This window comes from Rhineura floridana, chromosome 16 (genome assembly GCF_030035675.1).
Source record: "Rhineura floridana isolate rRhiFlo1 chromosome 16, rRhiFlo1.hap2, whole genome shotgun sequence".
Taxonomy (NCBI): Eukaryota; Metazoa; Chordata; class Lepidosauria; order Squamata; family Rhineuridae; genus Rhineura; species Rhineura floridana.
Window position 1 is genome coordinate 20,625,402 of NC_084495.1, and position 22,869 is coordinate 20,648,270.

Here is a 22,869-nt window from a genome sequence, read left to right on the forward strand (position 1 = left end):
CAGTTGGTAGTGGTTCCTTCTGCTGGGATTGCTAGGGATTCGAAAATAGGGGGACTGTTGTCAGTAGTAATGATGGTGTTCTGGAATAAGGAGCACTTGAAAGGAATTATCGTGCTGGACTGCTAAAGGATAGCTGGAAATGTTGTTCTCACTGTTTCCCAAGCTGTCATGTGTGAATTAAGCATATTAAGAGGTACATTGACCATTGCTCTGCCAGTAAACCCACGCATTATTAGCCTTCAGGTTTTGTAGCAAGTTGCTCACTTGTATGTTTATTAGTGATATATGCTCCCAAAAGAAACCATGTCTGTAAAGCTTGCCTGCCGGCTGGTCTAAACAAATCCTTACTTGCCACAGGTGACCAAGTCAGTTGTTGCATGGAGACCAGCCGAGCCATAAAATGATCAATGCAGAGGAAAGGAATGGGTTGGGACGCAGGGATAATCACAAGAGGCTTCTATCAGTTCTTCATCATAAATTGTTTCATTAACAGACATCACTGAAATAACGCTGACCCAATATGTCGCAAGACTCATTGCTTTTGCTGCAGAGTCCCGTGGCACCTTAAAGACTAGCAGATGCATTGTGGCATATGCTTTTGTGGGGTAGCATTGTCTCTGTCTGATATGTAAAGTTGTTACCTAAGTGGCTAGGTGTATATGAGTACAGACTTCTTTTTCCTTTACAAAATGAGACCCATAGACCAGGCAATGCAAAAGAGCAGTCAGTGTGCAAATAAGCCCATAAAGTTTACTAGCCTGCTGGGGACTGACAGAGGAAAGAGAGGCTCATGCAACAGCCTGTTTCACAGGAACATATTCAGTAGCTCAGTACACTAACTCAGTATTATTTACACCAGCCTTTCCCAATCATTGTATTGTAGCCAACGGAACAGATTGCAGTGTGTGTACTGCCCACGAGTTTCTCTGCTTTGCAAATGTACCCATGGGTCCAAAAAGCTTGGCTACCTCTGCCTTAATACTTTAAAAAAATGTTCATCTTATGGCCACTTAAAATACATTGGTATTCAACTAAGTCCTACTTAGAGTAGACCCATTCAGATGAATGAACCAAAGTCATGTCCATTAATTTCTGTGGGTATACTCTGAGTAGGCCTAGTGTTGAATACCACCCATTGTCCTTGCATTCAGAAAGTTGTAAAACGCTGTTATTGCTAAAATCAGGCACATACAAAGTAGCAGCTGCGTTCTCATAAGAGACGTGTATATTATGCTTAAACAGTTACACAAAAACAGGTCTTACCAATTTCAACTTCCGTGCATTCTGATTCTAAAGTACACTTATTCAGAAGGTCTGAGCTCCTTCAAGAGTGAAACTCCCTGCTTATCACCTAGTTTCATCGGTGGGGCACTCTACATGGTAGGGCTGAGCTTGCCCGTACCCTGAGTGGCCAGCTATCCATTCCAGCTTCTGCCCACATGCTCTCACATGAATTCCCTTAATCTCCATCTTCCTTAAAATGACCCAGAGAAAGAAAAACACAAGGAGAATCCCTCTTCTCTCTTGCCTGTCCACATGCAAGCCCTCTTCCTCGTACAGATCTTCCCGTTTCTCCTCTTTAGTTCCTCGAGATGCGATACAACTGTGGCAGGTCAGTTACAAGACAAAGAGGCCAATTCTGCTTTGTGCATACCTGTCTCTGGCTAGGAGGACCCTCAAGTATTTTACTTGTGGCTACTCCGTAAGATTCCCACCCACCCCCATGTGTAATCCATAAGATTCACCCCTCTTCAGCAATGCACCCCCTCCTGCCCAATGCCACATTACCAATTAATTCTGAAACTCCATGGAGTTTCAAAAATAGTTTTCTGTGTTCAAGAAATAAGTCCAAAACCCACTCAGACATCAGATTTTTGGTCCTGGTCTATCCGTCTTTCTCCGCATCACTTCTGGATGCATAAAAGGGAGGGAGAGAGCAGATTCAGCCCCAGGACTGCTACTTGCTGAATGCTAGCTTGACCTGTTTGGGTCTTCTATTTGGTTCAAGTATGTTACCAGTGAAAAGAACACAGTTTCAAATAGCTCAGTGTTGCCTACGGGTGTGTGATTCAAGTTCTGTAGTGGAAAACAGCAGCAGTCTTAGGAAGCCCTTTGGAAGAGCTTAAAAATGGAATGGGGTGTGTTGGTCTTTTAGCCAATAAGCTATACGTAACACATTAGCTTTCATAAACTTGGACCGTCCTGCACCTCTGCTTTCTCTGTCCCATCTTTCTGGGTGTCCAAAAGGGGCTGGTGAAGGCAAGACTGATGCTTGCCCCCTGTTCTCCAAGCAGCTGCTTCCATCTTGGATCCGTTATCCTTCAGGAATAGGGGCAGCAAGTCTGCAGTGAAGGGGACGTCTCTGAAAGCATGCAGCAGGAAGATGCCAAGGACAATGGTGAGGAAACCGCTGATGGTGCCAATGATGTTCATCAGGACCAGATGCTGCCACTCCTTGAACAGAATGGCAGAGCAAGTCATAACTGCCGTAGTGAAGAGGACATAATAGATGGGTGTGACCACAGATGTGTTGAAGATATCCAAGGCCTTGTTCAGGTAATTAATCTGGATGCTGATGCAGATCACAAGGCAAATGAAAAGCACCCAGCCCAATGGCTCCTTCCAGACAGGCTTCCCAGCAAACAGTTCTTTCAGGGCAATACCCAAGCCTTTCACACATGAGACAGAGAGCGAACCAATAGCGGAGCAGACCAGCACATACACCAGGACGTTGCTGTGCCCGTAGCGAGGCCCGGCCACAAAGATAAGAAGAACTGAACTGGCCAGCATACACACAGCAAATACTATGAATCCTGTGAGGAAAAGGGGAGGGGGGAGAAATAGTTAAGGACAATATGTAACTTTGAGGCACAGCTGACACTAGCAGGGTTTAAACAGTTTTGCCCAGATCAGTGACTGCACAAGCCGGATGAGATTAGTTGAATCTGGTGAGAAAAATAGATGGAGGAACCCAGTCTCTCTAGTTATTCAAGCCTGACAACAGCAGGGCTAAGACAGCGGCTCAAAGGATTAGACATACAGACCTCAGGGTGTAAGAAATGAACGCTTGCACTGGGTTTGACCAAAACTAATACTTTCTTCAGTTGGTAGTAGCAATATTTCTACAAATTTTCAGGCTCAATAAATCCAACTAAATGTTATCAGTGGGTGGAGAAAGAAAAAAGCAGAACAGGTGCTATAAAAATTTCTTCACTTGCAGGTTACTTTTTATCAACAAGACTTCATTCCCTTCAATGAAATTGGGGAATGACATTTCTGTTGAGTTCTTCTCCCCCAAAACAATATTTTGCTAATGTGTGATGTGGATAAAGACAAGGGGCAAGTTAGTACCTGGATCCTTCAGTTTCTCAGCCATTGACTCCACACTGGACACCTCTTCCTCCTGGGGGGCATGGATGACCATCACAGTGGAGCCTAAAATGCTCAGGATACAGCCAATCTTCCCATGAAGGTTTAGCTGCTCATTCAGGAAGTAGGAGGCTAAAACTGCACTATAGGAAGAAATGACAGTGTTAAAAGAGGACCTGAGGTTGGCATGTTTGGAGACCTTGTCTCTGGGTAAGGATTTAGAGGATGGGAAGCATCTGATCGCCTTCTGCTTACCTGACTAAAACACTTAGTGCTCCTAGAGGAGTGACCAGTGTTGCTGGGGCAAAAGCGTATGCAGCAAAGTTGGCAGCTTCTCCAATTCCCACTGCAAGAGAGAAGCAGGCTGCCATAGGTTAAAAAGGACATTTGCACAGAACAAAAAGGACTTTCCCCCCCTTCATAATGTTATTTGTTATTTAGTTTAATTTTAGTAAATTGTATTGCTTTTATTGATGTATTTTTATACTTGTGTTTATTTTTCTTTGTAAGCTGCCTTGAGGGCCTTTGGCCAAAAGGCGGGGTATTAATAAATTTAATAATAATAATAATAAAATAGCGCAGAGCAAATTTTGTCTTGCTTTTAAAACAGATTCATAAATAGACGCTTGACTACTCCCTTGTGAGTTAAAAAAAAATCAGGTGAACAGCAGATGAGGTCTGTTAAATTCAGAGAGTTTTTCCTCCCCAGGTTATTGGTATTGTACAAATGACTAAATTATTAGGCAGGCCAGTCATGAATTTTGTAGACTTATTTGCAAGGTTGCTTTACGATCCAGCTTCTTCCACCAAGGAACTCATTTGGAGCTATTTGGTGGTCATGTAAGAAGGCAAACGCAACAACGAAGGCTACCTACATGTAGACAAAGGCTGTAAAATCTTGCATGGAAGTACTTACTGGATAGCAGTCCTGCCCACCACATCCACTCCTTCAGGTATGCATGACCCCCTAGACCTGGGAAAAGAGCAAAAGAAACCTAAGATGAAGTTCAAATGAAAGCAAAAGCTGGTATGGAAAAAGTTTTCCAACTCTTAGGAGCCTGGGCAACCTGGTGTCAGGGATTTTCCTGTCCACGACGCACAGCACAATAATTCTGTGAGCTCCAGTTTACCATTACCTGCTCTGGTAGATCCTCTGCCACTCAAGCTGAGAAGCCCTTTCTTCTTTAGGATAAAGCTTCCTCCAATGAACAAGCTGGAGCTGAGAGCCAGGCCCAGTCCAATGTAGAAGTCGAAATGTCCCATTAAATCCTTCATTCTAATCACCTGAAGTTTTCAGAGAGAGAGAGAGAGAGAGAGGGCAGAGTTTAGATGTCTGCTCTAGAAGAACAGCCATGTTGAATCTATTATAGCAGGAAATCAAAACAGTGATGTAACATTGACAAGTATGTCTTACAAATGTTTCACTAAATGATAATTCTGTCTTACATTCACTTATGACCTGCATATATTTATTTGAAAGTAAGCCCCACCAATTATGTACAGGGGACCACACAATTTACTAGAAGTGATTTTTATGTGAAATGGCCTGATGTCCAGTAAGCATATAAGACCTGTCCATTCTACTCTTGATAGGAAAAGGAAAGAGAATTATTTTGTCTGACCCAAGCTTTGTGGAGTGCACTGTCTTTATCATAACCTCATATAGACTAGTTACCTCTCTTGTACTACAGGTGATGTGGAAACTAATTGTTAATGATCTTCCATAAGTCTGCTGAATGACAAGGAAATACCTGAAACGGCATATATTTCTCCCCTCTCCATTCTGGGTGGAGAGGCTGCAATTTAGATGTTTGTAAAGAACAACAGACTGCAATTTGAGTCTGAGATTGAGAGACATCTGAGTTTCGAACTCTGTAAGGTAATCAGATGCTGGCTATCTCTGGAGATGCTTCCAGGCTGTCACTATTTTGAGGGTGGGATTCAGATGCATACTGGCAAATCCAGGTTGTGCAATTAAAATGGATTTGGCACTCTTGTGCATCAAACCCACTTCCAAACACACACACACACACACACACTGAACTTCTTGTGGAAAGGAAAGTGATATAAAAATGCACCGTTGCTTGATTGGACATTGTATAATCTCTCCACAAAAAAATCAGGATGAACACTCCACAAACAGGTTGTCTAGAAGCGACCCTGATGTGGAAGCAGCGGGTTTTGGCTCTGTGTTGCAAGTGGTCAAGCTGTGCCTTCACCTGTGCTCAACCTGTATATTTGTACTTAAACATAAAACAAAAAAGCCAATAAGCCTACAGGGACCTCTTCCTAAAGGAAAGGAAACTAAACCAGGATAAGCATGGCACCCTTGAAACTTCTCCCTGTTTACAGATGGTGGGATGGTGAGTGAACAATATCAACTAATTATTGATTGTGTACCTTGATAGAAAGGCAAATCAATCAAAGTAGCTAAATATTAGATAATTGCTAGCTTATTACTTGTCGCTGTCACTGATAAATTTTGTATAAACATATCTACCTGGGAGACCAGGGTTCGAATCCCCACACAGCCATGAAGCTCCCTGGGTGACTTTGGGCCAGTCACTGCCTCTCAGCCTCAGAGGAAGGCAATGGTAAACCCCCTCTGAATACCGCTTACCATGAAAACCCTATTCATAGGGTCGCCATAAGTCGGAATCGACTCGAAGGCAGTACATTGAAAGCTCTGGAGTAGAAAGGCATTATTTTTATTATTATAACTACATTTATATTCCACTTTCCTCCAAAGACCTCAAGGTGGAGTACATGGTCCTCCTCCATTGTATCCTCATAACTATCCTGCGAGGTATGTTAGGCTGATAAATAGTGACGGGGCCAAGGTCTCCCAGTGAGATTCAAGGCTTAGTGGGGATCCTGACCTCTCTGGCACTTTAACCGCTACACCACACTGGCTCTGTAAACAGTCATGATATATATATATGAGTATATATCAGCGTGTGTAAATATATATACATTTACACACACATATTGTGTCTTTGTGTGAAGCTGCCAGCACCATATAAAATTAAAGGTACTTCTTTTGAGAAGGTATAGTTTGAAGAGAATCAAGTTATAAACTGTTTTTTCTCCTCCAAGCTCAGGGCTCTTCCCTGTGGTTCCCCCAGCCCTAAAGAGCACCCACCCCCAAGAAGCTAAACAGGGCAAACTATATGGAAATAAGACTACGGATTTATTAATCCGGGTTTGAAGGGGAAGCGCACCTTTTCGCAAATGTGAAGCCAGCCTTATGGGATGGGGAGAGAAAGCCCTTCCTCAAGACGGCGGAGGGATGCCGGTGCCGGCAAGGCTTGTATTGGGGGAAAAAGGATATCGATACCTGCCTCTCTCGTCTCTCTCTTCCCGTTCGGGTCCTGCCGCCCTCTCTTTCTCTCTCTCCCTCTCCTTCCACGCCTTGTCAGCCGAGTAGCCGTCCGTTCCGCTTCCGCAGCGTCAGGGTTTCCGGGAGAGACTGGCCTACCTCGGCCGACCGGGCGGGCGGCTGGTGAGTCACGGGAAAGTGGGCGAAACGGGTCCCCGAGTTAGGCCTCACCTGGCTGTGGGCTTCTAAGAAACGGCCTCCCTTGGACACCCTCCCACCCTAATTTCTTACTCCCACAGAGGTCTCTGCATCTCCCAAGATCAGGGCGCCCCCAGACTCTCCCAAGACCCTACAGTTCCCCCCCCCACCGCAATCCTTTTCTTTCTCCAAGCTCAGGACCTTTCCCTGCTCCCCCCGCCTCCCCCATTGCAGATCGATCCGAATCCTAAAACAGCCTCCCTCCGCGAGAGGGTAGGAAAACAGAACCCCTCTCCCTACAACAGCGCCCCGCTCCCCCTCCTTTTCTCTTATAAGCTCTGGGCTCTTCTCTGTTCTCTCTCCCCCCGCCCCCATTTCAGAGCGAGCCTGGAATGCCCACATATGTTTTAATGCCTTCTTGCTTACTGTTGATTTTAATTTATCTTTTGAGCGTTTTTAAATACTCAGGTTTTTTTCTTGGCAATTTTAATGTTTTTATTTTTACTTTTGTAAACTGCGTAGAGGTTTTATTGCAATCAAGTGGTATAGAGATGTTGAATAATAATAATAGTAGTAGTAGTAATAAATGATTATTAAGATGATGTCATAGGAAAACCATGCACAACACCCATACGACTCGTTTGTCATTTTTTCCCCAAGGCCACCATTCTGCATTGGTATCCCCTGTCTATTTCAGAGCAATCCCCCCCCCATTGGGCATCCCTGAGAACATATGGAAAGAGGATTCTCCAGCAGTATAACAGCTCCCCCCCACATCTTCCTCCAAGTTCAGAATTCTTTCCTCTTATACCTCCCCTGTTTCACAGGGCCTCCCTAAGAAGATATAGGAAAGAGCCCCCCACCCACCTTACAGAATACTGCCAAGAAACTATAGGAAAATTAAACTGTGGAATTTGCTCCCACAGGAGGCAGGGATGACCATCAACTTGGATGGCTTTAAAAGAGGATTAGACAAATTCACGAAGGAAAAGGCTATCAGTGGCTACTAGCCATAATGGCTGTGCTCTGGCACTATAGTCAGAGGCAGTCTGCTCCTGAAAACCAGTTGCCGGGAGGGGAGGGTGCTCTGGTGCTCAGGTCCTGCTTACGGGCTTCCCATGGGCATCTGGTTGGCCACTGTGAGAACAGGATGCTGGCCTAGATGGGCCACTGGCCGGATCCAGCAGGCTGTTCTTATGTTCTTATGTCTCTGCTCTGTTTTTTCTAATAAGCTCAGGACTCTTTCCTGACATTTTACACCCCTGCTCCAACATTTCAGAGCCACCCTCTTTCTTATTGATTGATTGATTGATTGATACCCCTCCTTTCTTTTCATGATAGAAACCAAAGGCGGCTTACATATGGTTTCCAGGTGGTCTCCCATCTGGGCACTGACCAGACCTGACCCTGCCTAGCTTCAGCAGAGTGCTGGCCTTATGTGCCTTCAGACCACAGCCAACTCCTCAGAAGGTCCTGAACAAGGCTTCTGTCTTCCTTCCACTATGAGATGCCTGCACTTTCTTACCCCTTTCACAAGGTAAACTTCAGACCTTTTCCCCATAGCAGGGTGCCTGTCCTTCTCCCTGATCCATAAAAAAAATCTGAAAATGTCCCCACATAGTCATCTAGCTCCCCTCCCACACTCTTACAGTAGTCTCAAATAAGTGCTTTTTGGAACACTCTTGTATTGGATGGTTCCTGTACAATATATTGATGGATTAGATTTATTCCGAAGCATGAAATTCTATGCACATTTACTAGAAATAAGCTCTATTGAATTAATTGGAAAGATATTCCCAAGTAAATGTGTAGTGAACATATACTGAGGCAGACTTAGTGTCCTAATTTTTTAAAAATAACTAATTCAAAAAACATGGACATGGAAATGGACTGCCTTCAAGTCAATCCGGACGTATGGCAACCCTACAAAATGGGTTTTCTTGGTAAGCGGTATTCAGAGGGGGTTTACCATTGCCTTCCTCTGAGGCTGAGAGGCAGTGACTGGCCCAAAGTCACCCAGTGAGCTTCATGGCTGTGTGGGGATTCAAGCCCTGGTTCCCAGGTCGTAGTCCAACACTATAACCACTACGCCACACTGGCTCTCTGAAAAAAACATAAGAACATATAAAAGCCATGCTGGATTAGACCAAAGACCCATCTAGTCTAGCATCCTTTTCTCAGAGTGGCCAACCAAATGCCTATGGGAAGCCACCAAGCAGGACCTGAGCGCAACAGCACCTTCCCCGCAACTGGTATACAGAGGTACCCTGCCTCCCACAACGATGGTAGAACACTGCTATTGTGACTAGTAATCGTCAACAGCCCTTATCCTCCATGAATTTGTCTAATTCTCTTTTAAAGCTATGCAAAGGTGACGGCTTTAACACAATTTTAATGTCCTGTTGTATATGTAAGTAAGATGGTTAAAGGATGCATTTTCATACACTTTCATCAGGGGGATTTTAATCAGGGAGTTGGGGGGGAGAAGCTCAGGAGTAGAGCGCATGCTTTGTATGGAGAAGGTCTCAGGTTCAGCCCCTGACATCTCCTTTATCAGCATGGGAAACGGCTACTCAGCGTAGCGATCCTAGCCTAGGAGGCCCAGTGATCTGACTCAGCATAAGACAACATCATATGTCAGTTCATCCAGATGAATGTAGAGTGCAAAGGTGTGGTTTTGTACATGTAGTGATGGCCTCATTTGAGTAGAGTTTCCCCTGTTGCCATGCAAATTGTTATGATTTCCAGCTAACCTGATATAAATATTTATACCTCTGGTATAAATCAGCCCTCAGGTTCTCCTCTTGTAAAGCATCATTTGCAAGGAAGAGCTGGTGTTGTGTAATGATTTGGTGACTAAACTGAATCAGGATGCTTAAACAGCCTCAGACCCTTCCTTTATCTCTAGTATGGAGATAATAATACCTTGCATAGCTGTCGTAAGGATTGCAGCAAGATATCGCATGCAACGTGCTTTGAACACTACAGATATGTTTCAAAATTCTAATGTTAATTGTTACTTTCAGTATGTGTTAGATCACTGCTTCTTGGTAGTGTCCTGTCTCTGCAGTCCTTGAAAATGCTTATATTTTGATATTGATTAATTACCGGCAACCTGTAAAATAGCTGAGGATCGTCTAACTTGTGGGGAATGTTTTAAAACCTATATAGCAAAGGTAGCCAACATCATGCCCTCCAGATATTGTAGACTATAACTCACATCAGATCTGACTGTTACCATGCTGTCTGGGGCTGATGGGAATTGGAGTCTACAACCTCTGGAGAATACCACATTGATTACCCCTCCTATATAGAGAGTGAGAAGAGTTCAAGGGAATCACTCTTATATTTTAATAGAATCTTATTCCTGGAGAGAGGGAAACAACAATTTGGTGTATTTAATCTCCCTTGATTATAGCAGGCAATGTTTAATCTACATTTGTTTTTCTTTTATTTATTTTTAACTGGGTTTTTTTTTCTGCATTTATGTTTAGTTGTTTTGAATGGTACAAGTTTTAATAAACGTTTGCGTGAAGCAAGAAGAGGAGAGATGGCATCTACAAGTAATGCATTCGTTTCTTTTACGTTTCTCTGGTGTTGGGTCTGTAGCTCTTTCTAGAAGAAGGATCAAAAATACAAAGATTACTCCTTCCTTTCTGAAATGATCCAAAAGAGAATTGCAGGCCTTTGAAGTGTGATTGGGGGAATGGGGGACCCCAAAAGATGATGAGCTGCTGTGATTTGAGGCAGTGGAATCTGTAGCCTGTCACACATGTGGCATGCCTAGTCATCTTTAGATAAGGGGTATTTGTCACTAGTTTGGTGGGAATCAATCACCACCTTTTCTTCCCCTCTCAGCACCCTATGTTCTGCTCCAATGGCTGCATTCTCATGCTTTAAACAGTAATCTTATACTGTGTGGTTGCTGCATTCCTTTGGTCTTGTCTGTGATCAAATCTGAATTTCTCCACTGTTGGTCACTCCTTATTTGAAAGGACTAAGGATGGCTTTTGCAAAGGAGGGGTGAGGGAGAAGAGGAGGGCTTGTGCTAGCTTAATCTTGCTCTTACCTCGAAGCTGAGAAAGTTTTGCCCTGGCTGATGACTGAAATCGCAACTCAGAGTAAGTGGTGGGCAGAGCAGAGTGTAGTGACTTTGTGGGGAAACATTTCTGCTTTCACCGTCATGCCTTTTATTCCTTAAGCCTCCAGTTGCATCTCTGGCTTTGGGTCTGGAATGTGCTTTTAATGTGTGGCGCAAGTTCTCTAGTTCCCTCGAATGAGGTGCTTTGGAGCAGAATGTGTTTGTGTTTACTGCTATTTTACGATGCTTAGCAATGCAGCAGGTTGGATAGCAAAGACTGAGAGACGCTGCTGCTAGGCCAGTGGATAACCATGCCTTGTCTTCCCTTGTTTCCTGAAACATAAGAACAAAAGATGAGCAAGAACAAGGACGATGCTCCCCATGAGTTGGAGAGCCAATTCATTTTGAGACTGCCTCCGGTAAGAGACCCTTTGCAACAAATAAACTTTAAAGTGCTTTCTGTTTGCGGCCTGATTCTGTTGCTGGCGGCATGAATATGGGCTGGTATCCTCTAACTTTGCCTCTCCCTCCCTCCACCACCCACTTTGCTTTCCAGGAATATGCTTCTACTGTGCGGAGGGCTGTTCAATCTGGAAGCGTCAACTTGAAGGACAGGCTTACCATTGAATTGCATGGTAAGAGGACAAGGTCAACTAGTTCTAACTTCTTGGCTTCTGCCATTATTCCTCTTTGGCCTCGAGCTGCTAATCAAATCCTGGAGTTCAGAATGTTCAGGCTTATTAGGAAGGTATTGTTGGGGAGCCCTACAGGAAATTGCTGGAAAGAGAGAGGGATTGTTCTGCCGCTAATGTCACTGCACTCTCTGAAGGCTGTGGAGAAGGTGAATTGAAGAGGTTTCTGTAAATGGGTGTAGTACAAACAGTCTCTCCTCTTATCTGTACATCAGGAGGGTGATATATCTAATCCATCTTCCTGCTGTTAGGGCTGGTTCACATGTACATGTGCATCACTTGATTTGGTTTGCTATACAGTTGATGACTGGCTGCTGAGCGTGTGAACAGACTCCACTGAAAAGTATTTTGTATTTGAGGTTATGTAAGGATTCTTTCAGTGATGGCCCAATCATGTTTGCAAGTCATCACTGGACGGTGAAGTAATCAAAGCCCTGAAAAAATAAGCCAGTATTATTATCTGTTGTAGAGGGAGAAATTATTGATGTATAAAATTATGTATGGCGTGGACAGAGAGAAAAATTATCTTTTTCTCATAGTACTAGTAGAACCTGGCACCCACTGGAGCCAAAGGGTGAGAGATTCAGGACAGACAGATAAAAGTAAGGAATTCTTCCTACAGTATATATTTAAACTATGGAATCTGCTATTACAAAATGGAGTGATGGTCACAACTAGGATGTCTTTAAGAGGGGATTTAGACCAATTCTTGGAGGTATTATGCTCTCAGTAGCTACTGTTATGATGGCTGAATTGCCTCCAGTATCAGAAGCAGCATGTCTCTGAATATCAGTTGCTGAGAAACATGAGCAGGAGAGGACTATTGCACTTCTGTCCTCTGGGTAGCCACTGTGGGAGATAGGAAATTGAACTAGAAGACCTTTGGTCTCGTGTCCAGCTTGTGGGCTTCCCATTGACATTTGGGTAGCTACTGTGAGAATAGGATGCTGGATTAGATAGGCCAGGTATGGGGAACCTCTGGCCTTCCACATGTTGCTGAATTCCAACTCCCATCAGCCCCAGCAAGCGTAGCCTGTGGACAGGAATGATGGGAGTTGTAGTTCAGCAGCATCTGGAGGGCCAAAGGTTAGGCCTTTGGTCTGATCCAGCAGGGCTGTTCTTATGAACATGCAAGCATGAAGTATGCTGGAACTGTGTTCTGAATTGTTAATAGAATACAAAGTATCTTCAGGTGTTCTATTGAACATCTCAGAGCACCGCCCTATTTTCCTGTTGATTTCTGCAGCAGATGGCCGTCATGGGATTGTGCGAGTAGACCGCGTCCCGTTAGCTGCCAAGCTGGTAGACTTGCCCTGCATCACTGAGAGTCTGAAAACTATTGATAAGAAAACTTTCTATAAGACAGCAGATATTTGCCAGGTAAGTATGGCCATACAGTCTGAATATCAAACTTTCTCCATTGGCTCCCCTTGTACATGGCCTCACTTATGATACTTCTTCTTGACCCTAAATTCTGCTGCCACTCATTTCTATACTAGAAGTACTTAATGGAATAGCTATGATGTAAAACATTTAGTCCTAGTCTTGAGAGTGAAGAATTCTTTACTGGCGGCTGGTCCCCTGAAGCAAGAAACCTGAGTGGTCCTTGAGATGCTTGTGTCAGAGGTTTGACCTCCTATGTAAGTAGAAAAATCTTTCTGCTAGAATAAAGCAAAGTTCTCAGATTTCCCAAACGCTATAAAGACCCTGACTGGTTAGAATGGCTCTTTACAAAGCATACCTGAATAAAATAAGGTTTGGGGTTCTTCAAGTTTTGCTCGTTTGATAATATAACAGATATATATTGGTAAGTGCCAAGAATATAAAATGAGATGTAATAAAATGAGATGCTCTTATAAAACATCTCTAACCAAAAATTCCAGAGCTTGTCTACTCTGTCTCCCATAACTGACTCAAACTGAAATCCTTGTGTTGTGCTTGCTCAGTACTCACCCCATCTCCCCTCTTCAGCCTTTCTTCATTATCACAAAACTGTTCTCCTCTCAAGGCCAAGAGGGAGTCAAAACATGAATTAGCTTCTGTGGCTTGCAACTGTCTCCTTGCTATACAGATTTCACAAAAAGCTCGATTCCAGACAATATGGTTGACTGCTTCTGTGCCCAAACTATTGGTGCCAAAAAGATTTGTTGTCTCCCCTCCTCCACAATGCTTTTATATATAACCAGTGCCAGCTTTGGGTTTTGGGGAGCTGTCAGGCTAAATGCTCTCAGTGGGCCCTTACCTCCATGAACAGGCCCATGTCTTCCTTGACGCCATTACTGCTGCCCGTTCACTTGCCTTCTTTCTGAGCTGAATACACACAACCAAAGAGAAGGAGAGTGCAAGGCAACAGGAGAGGACCATGTTCTTTCTCCTCACCCTGGTCATTGCTTTTAAGTTTGGAGTGTGGAGGTGAATAGGCAGCAACTCCAAGTGGGAAGAGCAACAGGCCTGGAAGCTCTGGAGGTAAGCAGTGTGTCCCGTGCATGGATGTGGGCCTTGGTCGATCCTCAACAATAACAAACCAGGCTAGGGAGAAAATATCCCTGACTGTTCAAACAGAAACATAAAGCGCAAAAGTCTAGATTAACGAACTATACAAAGTAAACATGCTATATTTTCAACTTATGTATATAAACCTTGCGGCTGTAATGTCAGTGAGTGCATTTGCAATATCTAATACAAGCAATTAATAAGAAAAAAAGTTAAACCTTGTCATGAATGTGAAAAGTAAAAACAATACAAAAATAGAAAAATGTGGGAAGTACAAATTTTAAATAGAACCATTGCAATGCACAAACTTCAGATGGCTACATCCATAAAATATGATGATGATGTTGTATCCACAGCATGTGTAAAAACATGCAATAATATAATATTATGAGCATCATAATACGAGCATTACAGCCGTCAGGTACCCAACCATGCCAACCCTTGACACTGGCCTTGCATATAAAAGTTGCCTCTCTCTGTGTTTTTTGGGGGGTTTCAGATGCTTGTATGTACTGTGGGTGGTGAACTCTACCCTGCTCAGGAAGAGCCAGCTCCTGCAAGTACTGACGGCAAAACAAATAAGAAAAAAGACAAGGACAGAGAGAAAAAGTTCCTCTGGAATCATGGCAGTGAGTAGTAGAACTATCTTCCACTTCACCTTCCCTACTTGGCTTTCTGTGAGCCTTCCCCTCATCTCCATCCCTTCCAATGATCCTGAAGGGGCGGGGCTCTTGTTTGCCAATACTACCAAGATTCACCCGTGCTTATTTCTTTGGTTAAGGATGCTACCCTCATTCAGCCGCGTCAGTGGGAGCCGCTAGCTATTCTCTTCCTTGCGGCCTTGCTCACTAGCCAGGGAGAAAGAGAGATTTTTCTTTAGTAAATCGTCTGTCCTTCAGGTCTCCCTTTTGCTTAATATAATCTCTTTGCTGTGGTGTTCCAGTTACTCTCCCCCTAAAGAACGTGAGGAAGAGGCGGTTCAGAAAGACGGCCAAGAAGAAGGTGAGTTGCATCCCCTGGTTAGCATTGGCTTTGTATCACTGCTCACACTGCTAGGGCAAAACCACAGTGCAAACCAAAGGAGTCTAGAAGTCCAACCAAATCGGATATATATTTAAACTAGTCTGGTATGACTTCATGACCTAAGTTAGCAAGAGAGGCAACGGCAGAGAGCGCCGACACAACATGTCTCCATCTGGAACGCTTAATTAATGCTCATATATAGAAGTGATAGATTGTAACCTCTAATTATATTTATATTGTTGTATATTTGTTGGTTTTGGATTATTGAGATCATTTAAAGGAAAAAAAGAAAAAACCAACCACAAAAATGAAAAAAGCCCCAATGGCAGGCAATAGGAGTCCCATGCATTTAAGAGCAAGGGTTCCCAAACTATGGTCTGTGGACCGCCAGTGGTCCATGAGCTTCATTCAGGTGGTCCGCAGCATGCATATTGATTTTTAATTGGATTTTTATTGCTGCTTTTATTTCTTATATTGTATTTTATTGTATTATTTTTTGAAATCTTACTTGAACAAAAGAAGCAATTAAAAATACAATTAAAAACCATACAGCATTTAGCACAACACATTACAATTGCCACAGCAGGCAGAAAAATCATTAAGTGGTCCACCAAGAACATCCGCAAATTTTGAGTGGTCCATGGGAAAAAAAGGTTTGGTAATCACAGATGTAGAGAGAATTGCATGTAGAGAAAATTGCTAATAAAAGGATTTGTTCTAAAATACTTTAGGCCTGAAGTAAAATTTACCCCAAGCACGTGGATTTTTTTCCTCCCCCCCCCCCCTTGAAATTCTGCTCTGAAGGTTAGTTGGATATTTTAAAACTGCCTCTTGGTTAGAGAATAGAGGAAATATCAATACCAAACAAAGGCTGGTTTTTGCCTTACTGTTGAGACTTGCCTTGCTTGAAGGAGTGGCAAGAACATTAGCAGAGAAATAAGGTAGGTTCTCTCTCTCTGCTGGCTTTCCACCCAATGTCCTCTCTGTAATGTGAGCCTTTTCCACAGCAATGGCATTCAGGAGGTTATGCGTCTGATGAAATAGACTCTTCACTACAAAAACACACAAACTCATGCCACAATATGTTTATTAGTCTTTAAGGCACTTCAAGACTCTTGTTTTAATTCAGCAGATTAGAAGTTCAGTTACAGGATTATTGGCAGAGTAAGTTTTGTAAAATGTTTCTGAATTCTTACAGCAGAGAACTTGGGAGGGGGGAAATGCTGCTAGCATAGAACATCTGCTCTTTGCTCTTAGGACCATAGATTTATGAACTCAGAGCACCCCTTTTAAGAAGATAAGAGCCTTGCTGGACCAGACCAGACAGCCATCTAGTCCAATATTCTGTTTTCACAGAGATTAACCAGATGCCTACAGGAAACCTATTAGGAGGACATGAGCTCAGTACCCCCTCACACTTATGATCCCTAGAAACTGGTGTTCAGAGGCATTGTAATATATAGCCATTGTAGTCATTGATAGTTTCAAGGCAAGCTATGGCTCCAAACTTTCTTTCATATTGTAAATAATCCACTATAAGTCATTCTGGGTTTTTGTTTTTTAAAAATGGGGAGAAGTTTCATGTCGTCTGCTGAGAAAATGTAATAATCCGGTCAGCAGGAACAAGTTTAACCAGTCTTGCATGGTGTTTTTGTTGTTGCTGCTGTTTTCAAACTGGAATTCCCATGATTCAAGTCAGCTTCCTCCAACCTGCTGCCTTCCAGATGATTTGGGCTGCTATTCCAATCAGCCCCAATCAGTGTGGCCGATAGTTAGGAGTGATGGGAGTTGTAGTCTGAAAAATGTAGAGGGCACCAGGTTGGGGAAAGCTGTTTTAAGGCAAACCTAATGTGTTCTGAATGATCCTGAACATGTAGCTTTAAGAACTGTAAGAAGTTCCTTGCAGGAACAGATCAAGATCTGCCTTGTCCTGCGTTCTTTGCAAGAATCTCGGCAATCAGGAGGCCCTAGGTGGTTTACCAGAAATTGTCCCCCGCGGTCTGCTGTTTGGACCACAATCTCCTTTCTACCCACCTCCATTTAAAGGTGTTCAGTAGGTGTTTGGAGAGGAAGTTGTGACCTGTTTGGAATAGTTGCAGGACTCTTATGGCAAAAAGGAGGAGTGATGGATTTGGGGATGAGAATGCCCATGATGGCGTTCTCTGTGGCAGGAAGTAGGACTGACACCAGGCTGAGGCACAGCCAATTTGTGGGTGCATAACATCCTCTTTCTCTCTTTCTTCTCTCTGGCCCAGTACATTGAGTCCCCAGATGTGGAAAAGGAAGTGAAACGCCTGCTGAGCACAGATGCTGAAGCTGTCAGTGTCCGTATCCTTTCTTTCTAGGATTTGCCTTTTATCTAGACCCATTTGCCATCCTTGCCTGAACATTCATATACTGAAAGTATGAAGGGGGGGGGCAAGGTTCTTTTTTTTAAGCAATTCTTTTATTTGCAAATTTAACAGTGAACAGGGCCAGACATTATTTAATGTCCTTTATGTGGAAGGTTAGAGCGAGCTTTCTGACTATCGAAAGAATATTGCTGTAGATATGTCATATGTGTGTAGATTCTATTTTTCCAGAATGACACTTCCCCATTAAACGGAGTTTCCCTTGACTCTTCCTTACCTGCTCTCAGGCTGGGAGGTCATAGCTGAAGATGAAACAAAAGAACCTGACAACCATGGTTCACTCACAAGCCTGGATATTTCTTCTCCTGGGATGTCCGGACACAAAGCAAGCCATGGTTCATCAGGTACTTCCAGACTTCAGTAGCCTTCAAATTTGTGAGAAGAGTTGTAGTTCAGCTCAGCTTGTATGCCAAAGTTTCCAGGTTCAGTCCCTGGAATCTCCAGTTAAATCATAAAGCAGCTGATGGGAGACACACCAAGACCCAAGAGAGCTGCTGCCAGTCAGAGTGGACAGACCTGGACTAGGTGGACAAATCATCTGACCTGGCAGCTTCCCTTGTCCAAATTCTAAAGCACTGATGTTCACCTGCTTTGATTCTAGATTTGTTTTCATGGAAAATACGTGCACTGGAGAATAGAGTGCAATAGGGATTCATCTCCCTATTGTCTTGAAACACTTTAATATTTCCATTGACGGGGACCTTTTGGGTACAGAACTTTATATTTGTTTTGTCCCAGTGAGGAATTTCCCTTGTCCTATTGAGGAAGGTGGAGGTATATTTAAAAGTATAGGCACAAGGAGGTTATTGGGGGACACGACAGGGTTAGCAGCACTTTTCAGTGAAAAATGTACTGGGTGTTTCATCAGCCATCCTCCTTCCTTTTTTCCTTGCTGCTACAAAGCGATAGAACATGATGAACTCCGGGAGATGTTTAAGGACGTCAGCAGTACCAGCAGTGATGAGGATGAGAGGGATCACCACGATGATGAAGACCTGAACATCATGGACACAGAAGAGGACCTGGAGAGGAGGCTGCAGGGCAAGCTGAATGAACTGGATGGGCAACAGGAAGAAAATGAAGGGACCAACCAGATAGGTTAGATGCCTGGGGCCCCTTGAAGAGGGTTATATGGTAGATGGAGTGGGCAACTTGGATCAGGACCATGCCAGATCTGGCTCATGCCAGAATGTGCAGAGGAGTGTTTGGCTTGTTGCTAGGGGTGTCAAGTGATCTGCTCTGTCTTCCAGCCATGGGAATCCAGAAGCAGATTGACAACCTGAAAGGCAAGTTGCAGGAGACCCAGGAACGCAGGAAACGGCAAGAAGATCTCATCATGAAAGTAGAGAACCTGGCCCTCAAGGTGAGTCCAGCATCATGGTCCCTGTTCCTTCTCTTGAATCTCGAGAGAGCCTGGATAGACGCCTGCTCATATCAGCTGAGACTGGAGAAAGTTTATAGCCAAGAGGTGTCTTGTTCAGCAGAGAATACAGTCTCTATGGCAAGAGACTTCAGCTTGGTGATATACATGATTTACAGAAAGTCTTGAGGTTCAATCCTTGAATCTCTAGTTAAAAAATGATTAGGTAGCAGTTGAGAGGAAGGATTTTGGGGAGCCACTGCCACCCAGAGTAGACCAGGGATGGGGAATCTTTTTCAGATCAGGGTCCGCATTCGCACATGGGCAACCTCCGGGGACCTATTTGAAAACTGCAGTCCACAAGAGATGTCCAAATGGCCTGGAGCGAATCTGCCAAGAAGAATGGGCCAAAATCCCTCTGACACTGTATGCAAACCTGGTACATACCTACCCCAAAAGACTTAAAGCTGTTATTGCAACGAAAGGTGGCTCTACCAACTATTAATGTGTGTGGGTTGAATACTTACACAAGCAGTATATTTCAGTTTTTATGCTTCTTACAAACATTTCCCAACATAAAAGCAATGTCACCTTACAATAATTGATTTTGAGTTCAGTGTTTCAAAATAAAATATCATACAGAATGAAATTACAGTGTACCGTTTGTAATTCAGTAACAGAGCATTGGTCAGGGGTCTGAGTACTTTTGCAAGGCACTGTATATGGTCTGCTCCTTTGTTGAAGAATTCCAGCAGCAGTAACCATGTTTGCTGCTATTGCTTATTTTCCAGACCCGCCTCCAAGCTGTGCTGGATGAATTCAAACAGCAGGAGGAGCGAGAGAAACAGCAGGTAAGGTGGTCTGTAAGAAACAAATGGAAAAAGGGCTGGAAAAGAATTGGAAACTCACAAACAATGCAGACATCTTTTTTCTATGCAGCAATGCATCATATTGTCCCAACTGTGAGCATAAAAAGCCTTTTGTCATGGGAAAGAATTATATTGTGCTCAGTGTGAAATGCTTGCTGATAGCTGAGCTGTGACCAGGTGGTTTGTTCTGTAACTTAACAGCTCTTAATTAGATATGATCTTGGTCTGCTTAGTGATTTCCTCTTCTTTCAGACTAACAGGAAACAATAGTTATAACTCATCTTAAGCTCAGGATGGCTTCATAGCAGCAGTTGTACATGACTGTGGAAATCATATTGTTTGGTTGAGACCACTCACAAAGCCCTTGTCCATTTCCTTGCCACCCTTGTCATCCCCTTAACCCAGAGGTCCCAAAGTGCGGCCTGCGGCCCCAGTGGTCTGTAAACTTCATTCAGATTGTTTCTGTAAAAACACAGTTAAAAATCATACAGCATCTAGCAGAGTGCTTTACAATTGCTACAATGGCTGAAATCAATAAGTGATCCACCAAGACCCTCTGCAATTTTCAGATGGTCCGTGGGGAAAAGTTTGGGAACCACCACCACAATCATAATAGTTTCCTTAGGTTGGAAAGATCATATCCTAAGCTGTCTCGAGTTTTCCCAAGCATATTTGCCATTTTAGTATCTGATGAAGATCCTACTTTGTGACTTACAACAGAGCCTGGAGTCAGCTGCCCAGAGTCACTACGGATGTTGAGTGCTCCTAGAGAACAGCTGGCCTTGAAGGCCCACAGATTCTTTTTTTTTTGGAGGGTGAGGGAGGGAGTGTGATAGTGGGAGATGCAAACTAGCCATGATTTGGAGAGATCCATTGCTGAGCATTCCATCTTTTAAAATATATATATATATAAATGCAACCATGCTCAGGGCAAGGAGAATTACACTGTGGCTATGGCGCTGGGAGAATGGGTTTGACCCCATGCTGTTTTCCTAATTTCACCGCTCTCCACAAAATGTGCTATTTTCCCTGTGGGAGGAAAGATACAAACATTTGTAAGATTTCCCCTGCATGGCAGTTAGCAGTTTTGGGGAGGAATTTTAATTGGGAAAGTGATATTGGGGTTGGGGAGGGGGAGAATTCCCATCTGATATCCCTCCACCACCACTCCGACTTCTATTAGTTTTAAAAACACCATCAATACAGGAGATCCTTATTTCAGATCTCATATGTCATGTCTAGTTGTCCTCTAACTAGAGAGCTAATGAGAAAGAGGAATGATGAGAAAAAGAGCTGGTGTGGGTGCATCTCCCTCGAGGTCAAGAGATTACAGGGAATGAAATGAAAGATTTTGGGGTACTTATTTTGAAGGATGCAGGTGGGTTGAGTAATAATATCTCTTTTATCTCCCTACCTTTTCTTTTTTTCTTTAGCTGGCTTCTCTCCAAGAACAGCTGGAAGCCCTTATGGAAAAGTGAGGCCAGTTCTAACTTTTCAAGTAGTGCAGCTATGACATCGTCTGGAAACCTTCAGAGCCTGCCTTTCCTTCTGGGGCCTTTAAATTCACCAACATTAATCTCCTTATATTCTGTGACTGAGAAGGAGGTCGCTTGCAGTTTTAGTTTTGTTTTTTCCAAAGAGCTGGTGTTTTGCAGATAATAGACTAGACATGCAAATACCAACAGTTGGGGGAAACACAGGTTTCCTGGAACAAGATTAGTGTTCCTGCTTAAGACAGAAAAATATTTGTTGCAGTCTTGGTTCTAAAAAATACCATCTTTTTACATATTGCTCAGCCGGCATGCAACATGCTCATTTTTTTTAAGGCAGTTTGTGCTCCTAAGAGCAGCATGAAATGAATTCTTGCCTGGAAGGAAAGGTGGTAGGGCAGTGCAGAGAGACTTCTCCTTATTTGTAAATATTGCTTGTAAGAAGGAAGACAACACTGTTCCCATCCTAACCAGCCTTCACACTTTGACAGAGTTTGCCATCTCCTTGTCTGTAAGAGGTTTTCATACAAAATAAAAACCAATAAAGGTGTATGTGTTGGCATCTTGTCTTCTAATATGGACAGTCTGCCCTAACTTGTTGGATGTGCGTCGGAGAACCTCATCTTTCTTCCTCCAGAGGAATGGCTTTCTCTTTATGGTTACAGATAACTATTTCAAGAAGCAACAGCCATCTGAGCTATACATTTTTTTTCCAAAAGGGAAAAAAAAGCTTCATTTCTCTCCAGACACCTTAATCCTCAAGTATTCTGCCATCTCCTCATGTTCTATCTCTCCACCCTCTGCACTGCCTTATTCACAAATGAACCCTGATACGGAAGGAGCAGAGTGGAAATAAACAGCTTTTGCTGATACTAAGTGGCAATTGTAGTCAATGTGTGTTAGATTAAATTTTTAAAGGAAGCAATTTAACTAACTAGACCTCTGTGAGTTTTATCGTTTTTTAAAAAAAGGATGATGTGCACACTATTTTTTTTGTAAAGAAGAAGGGGGCAACCTGTGGCCCTCCAGATGTTGTTAGGCTCTGTTCCCCTAAGCCAGCAGCACTAATGGTCAGAGATGATGGACATTGTAGTCCAGTAACATCTGGAGGCCACAGGTCAATCCCTGCTGTCCAGATGCCATATAAAACAGATGGGAAAACAAATTCTAAATTAAAAGCTGACTCTCCGCATCTGTGTCATTTTTGTATAATTCTACTTGGATCAATATAGCTTTCTCCCATGTGAAGTTTTGGTCTCTGGATTTGCAGCAAACTAATATCCCAGAATTAGGATGTCCTCTTGGTGATCCATCTGTATCTTGGAGGGAAATCGACTGTGAATGGCCTGTGTGCTCCTGGCATTGGCAGACATAAAAATGTTTTCTATGTACTTTTTAAAAATGAGTTGCACTTAGTTCCCATTGAAATCAACTGGGCAGGTTAGTCATGATTTTGCCCCATTGATTTCAAGGGGAGCTAACATGGATCCAACCCTGTGTATTGATGCAAACCATGCATCAAAGTCATGCAGTGGGCTACAACAAAAAGGTATTCAGCAGCGGA

The 22,869-nt window shown here is 43.3% G+C and overlaps 2 protein-coding genes across 7 annotated transcripts; one reads left to right on the forward strand and one right to left on the reverse strand.

Annotated features, from left to right (window-relative positions):
• Positions 1-9: 9 nt before the first annotated feature.
• LOC133371402 (magnesium transporter NIPA2-like) lies at positions 10-6,907 on the reverse strand. Of its 3 annotated transcripts, none has more exons than XM_061598794.1 (6): positions 6,711-6,907; positions 4,506-4,653; positions 4,286-4,342; positions 3,625-3,715; positions 3,352-3,512; positions 10-2,813 (listed from the first exon to the last, which is right to left on the reverse strand). In XM_061598794.1, exons 2-6 carry the CDS (start codon positions 4,642-4,644, stop codon positions 2,185-2,187), a joined length of 1,077 nt encoding a protein of 358 aa, XP_061454778.1. In that variant the 5' UTR covers positions 4,645-4,653; positions 6,711-6,907; the 3' UTR covers positions 10-2,184. The 3 variants fall into 3 exon arrangements, with proteins under 3 accessions (XP_061454778.1, XP_061454775.1, XP_061454777.1); XM_061598791.1 differs by having other exon boundaries at positions 6,591-6,799; XM_061598793.1 differs by having other exon boundaries at positions 6,707-6,794.
• TAF7L (TATA-box binding protein associated factor 7 like) lies at positions 6,662-21,855 on the forward strand. 4 transcript variants are annotated; one of them, XM_061598789.1, is made up of 14 exons: positions 6,664-6,871; positions 8,228-8,423; positions 10,381-10,449; positions 11,313-11,386; positions 11,524-11,602; positions 12,906-13,039; positions 14,652-14,781; positions 15,096-15,153; positions 17,424-17,503; positions 17,814-17,930; positions 18,490-18,684; positions 18,837-18,949; positions 19,738-19,797; positions 21,249-21,855. In XM_061598789.1, the coding sequence occupies exons 3-14, from the start codon at positions 10,437-10,439 to the stop codon at positions 21,291-21,293; spliced, it is 1,098 nt and encodes a 365-aa protein (XP_061454773.1). In that variant the 5' UTR covers positions 6,664-6,871; positions 8,228-8,423; positions 10,381-10,436; the 3' UTR covers positions 21,294-21,855. The 4 variants fall into 4 exon arrangements, with proteins under 4 accessions (XP_061454774.1, XP_061454773.1, XP_061454771.1 ...); XM_061598790.1 differs by lacking the exon at positions 10,381-10,449 and having other exon boundaries at positions 6,662-6,871; XM_061598787.1 differs by lacking the exon at positions 8,228-8,423.
• The last annotated feature ends 1,014 nt before the right edge of the window (positions 21,856-22,869 follow it).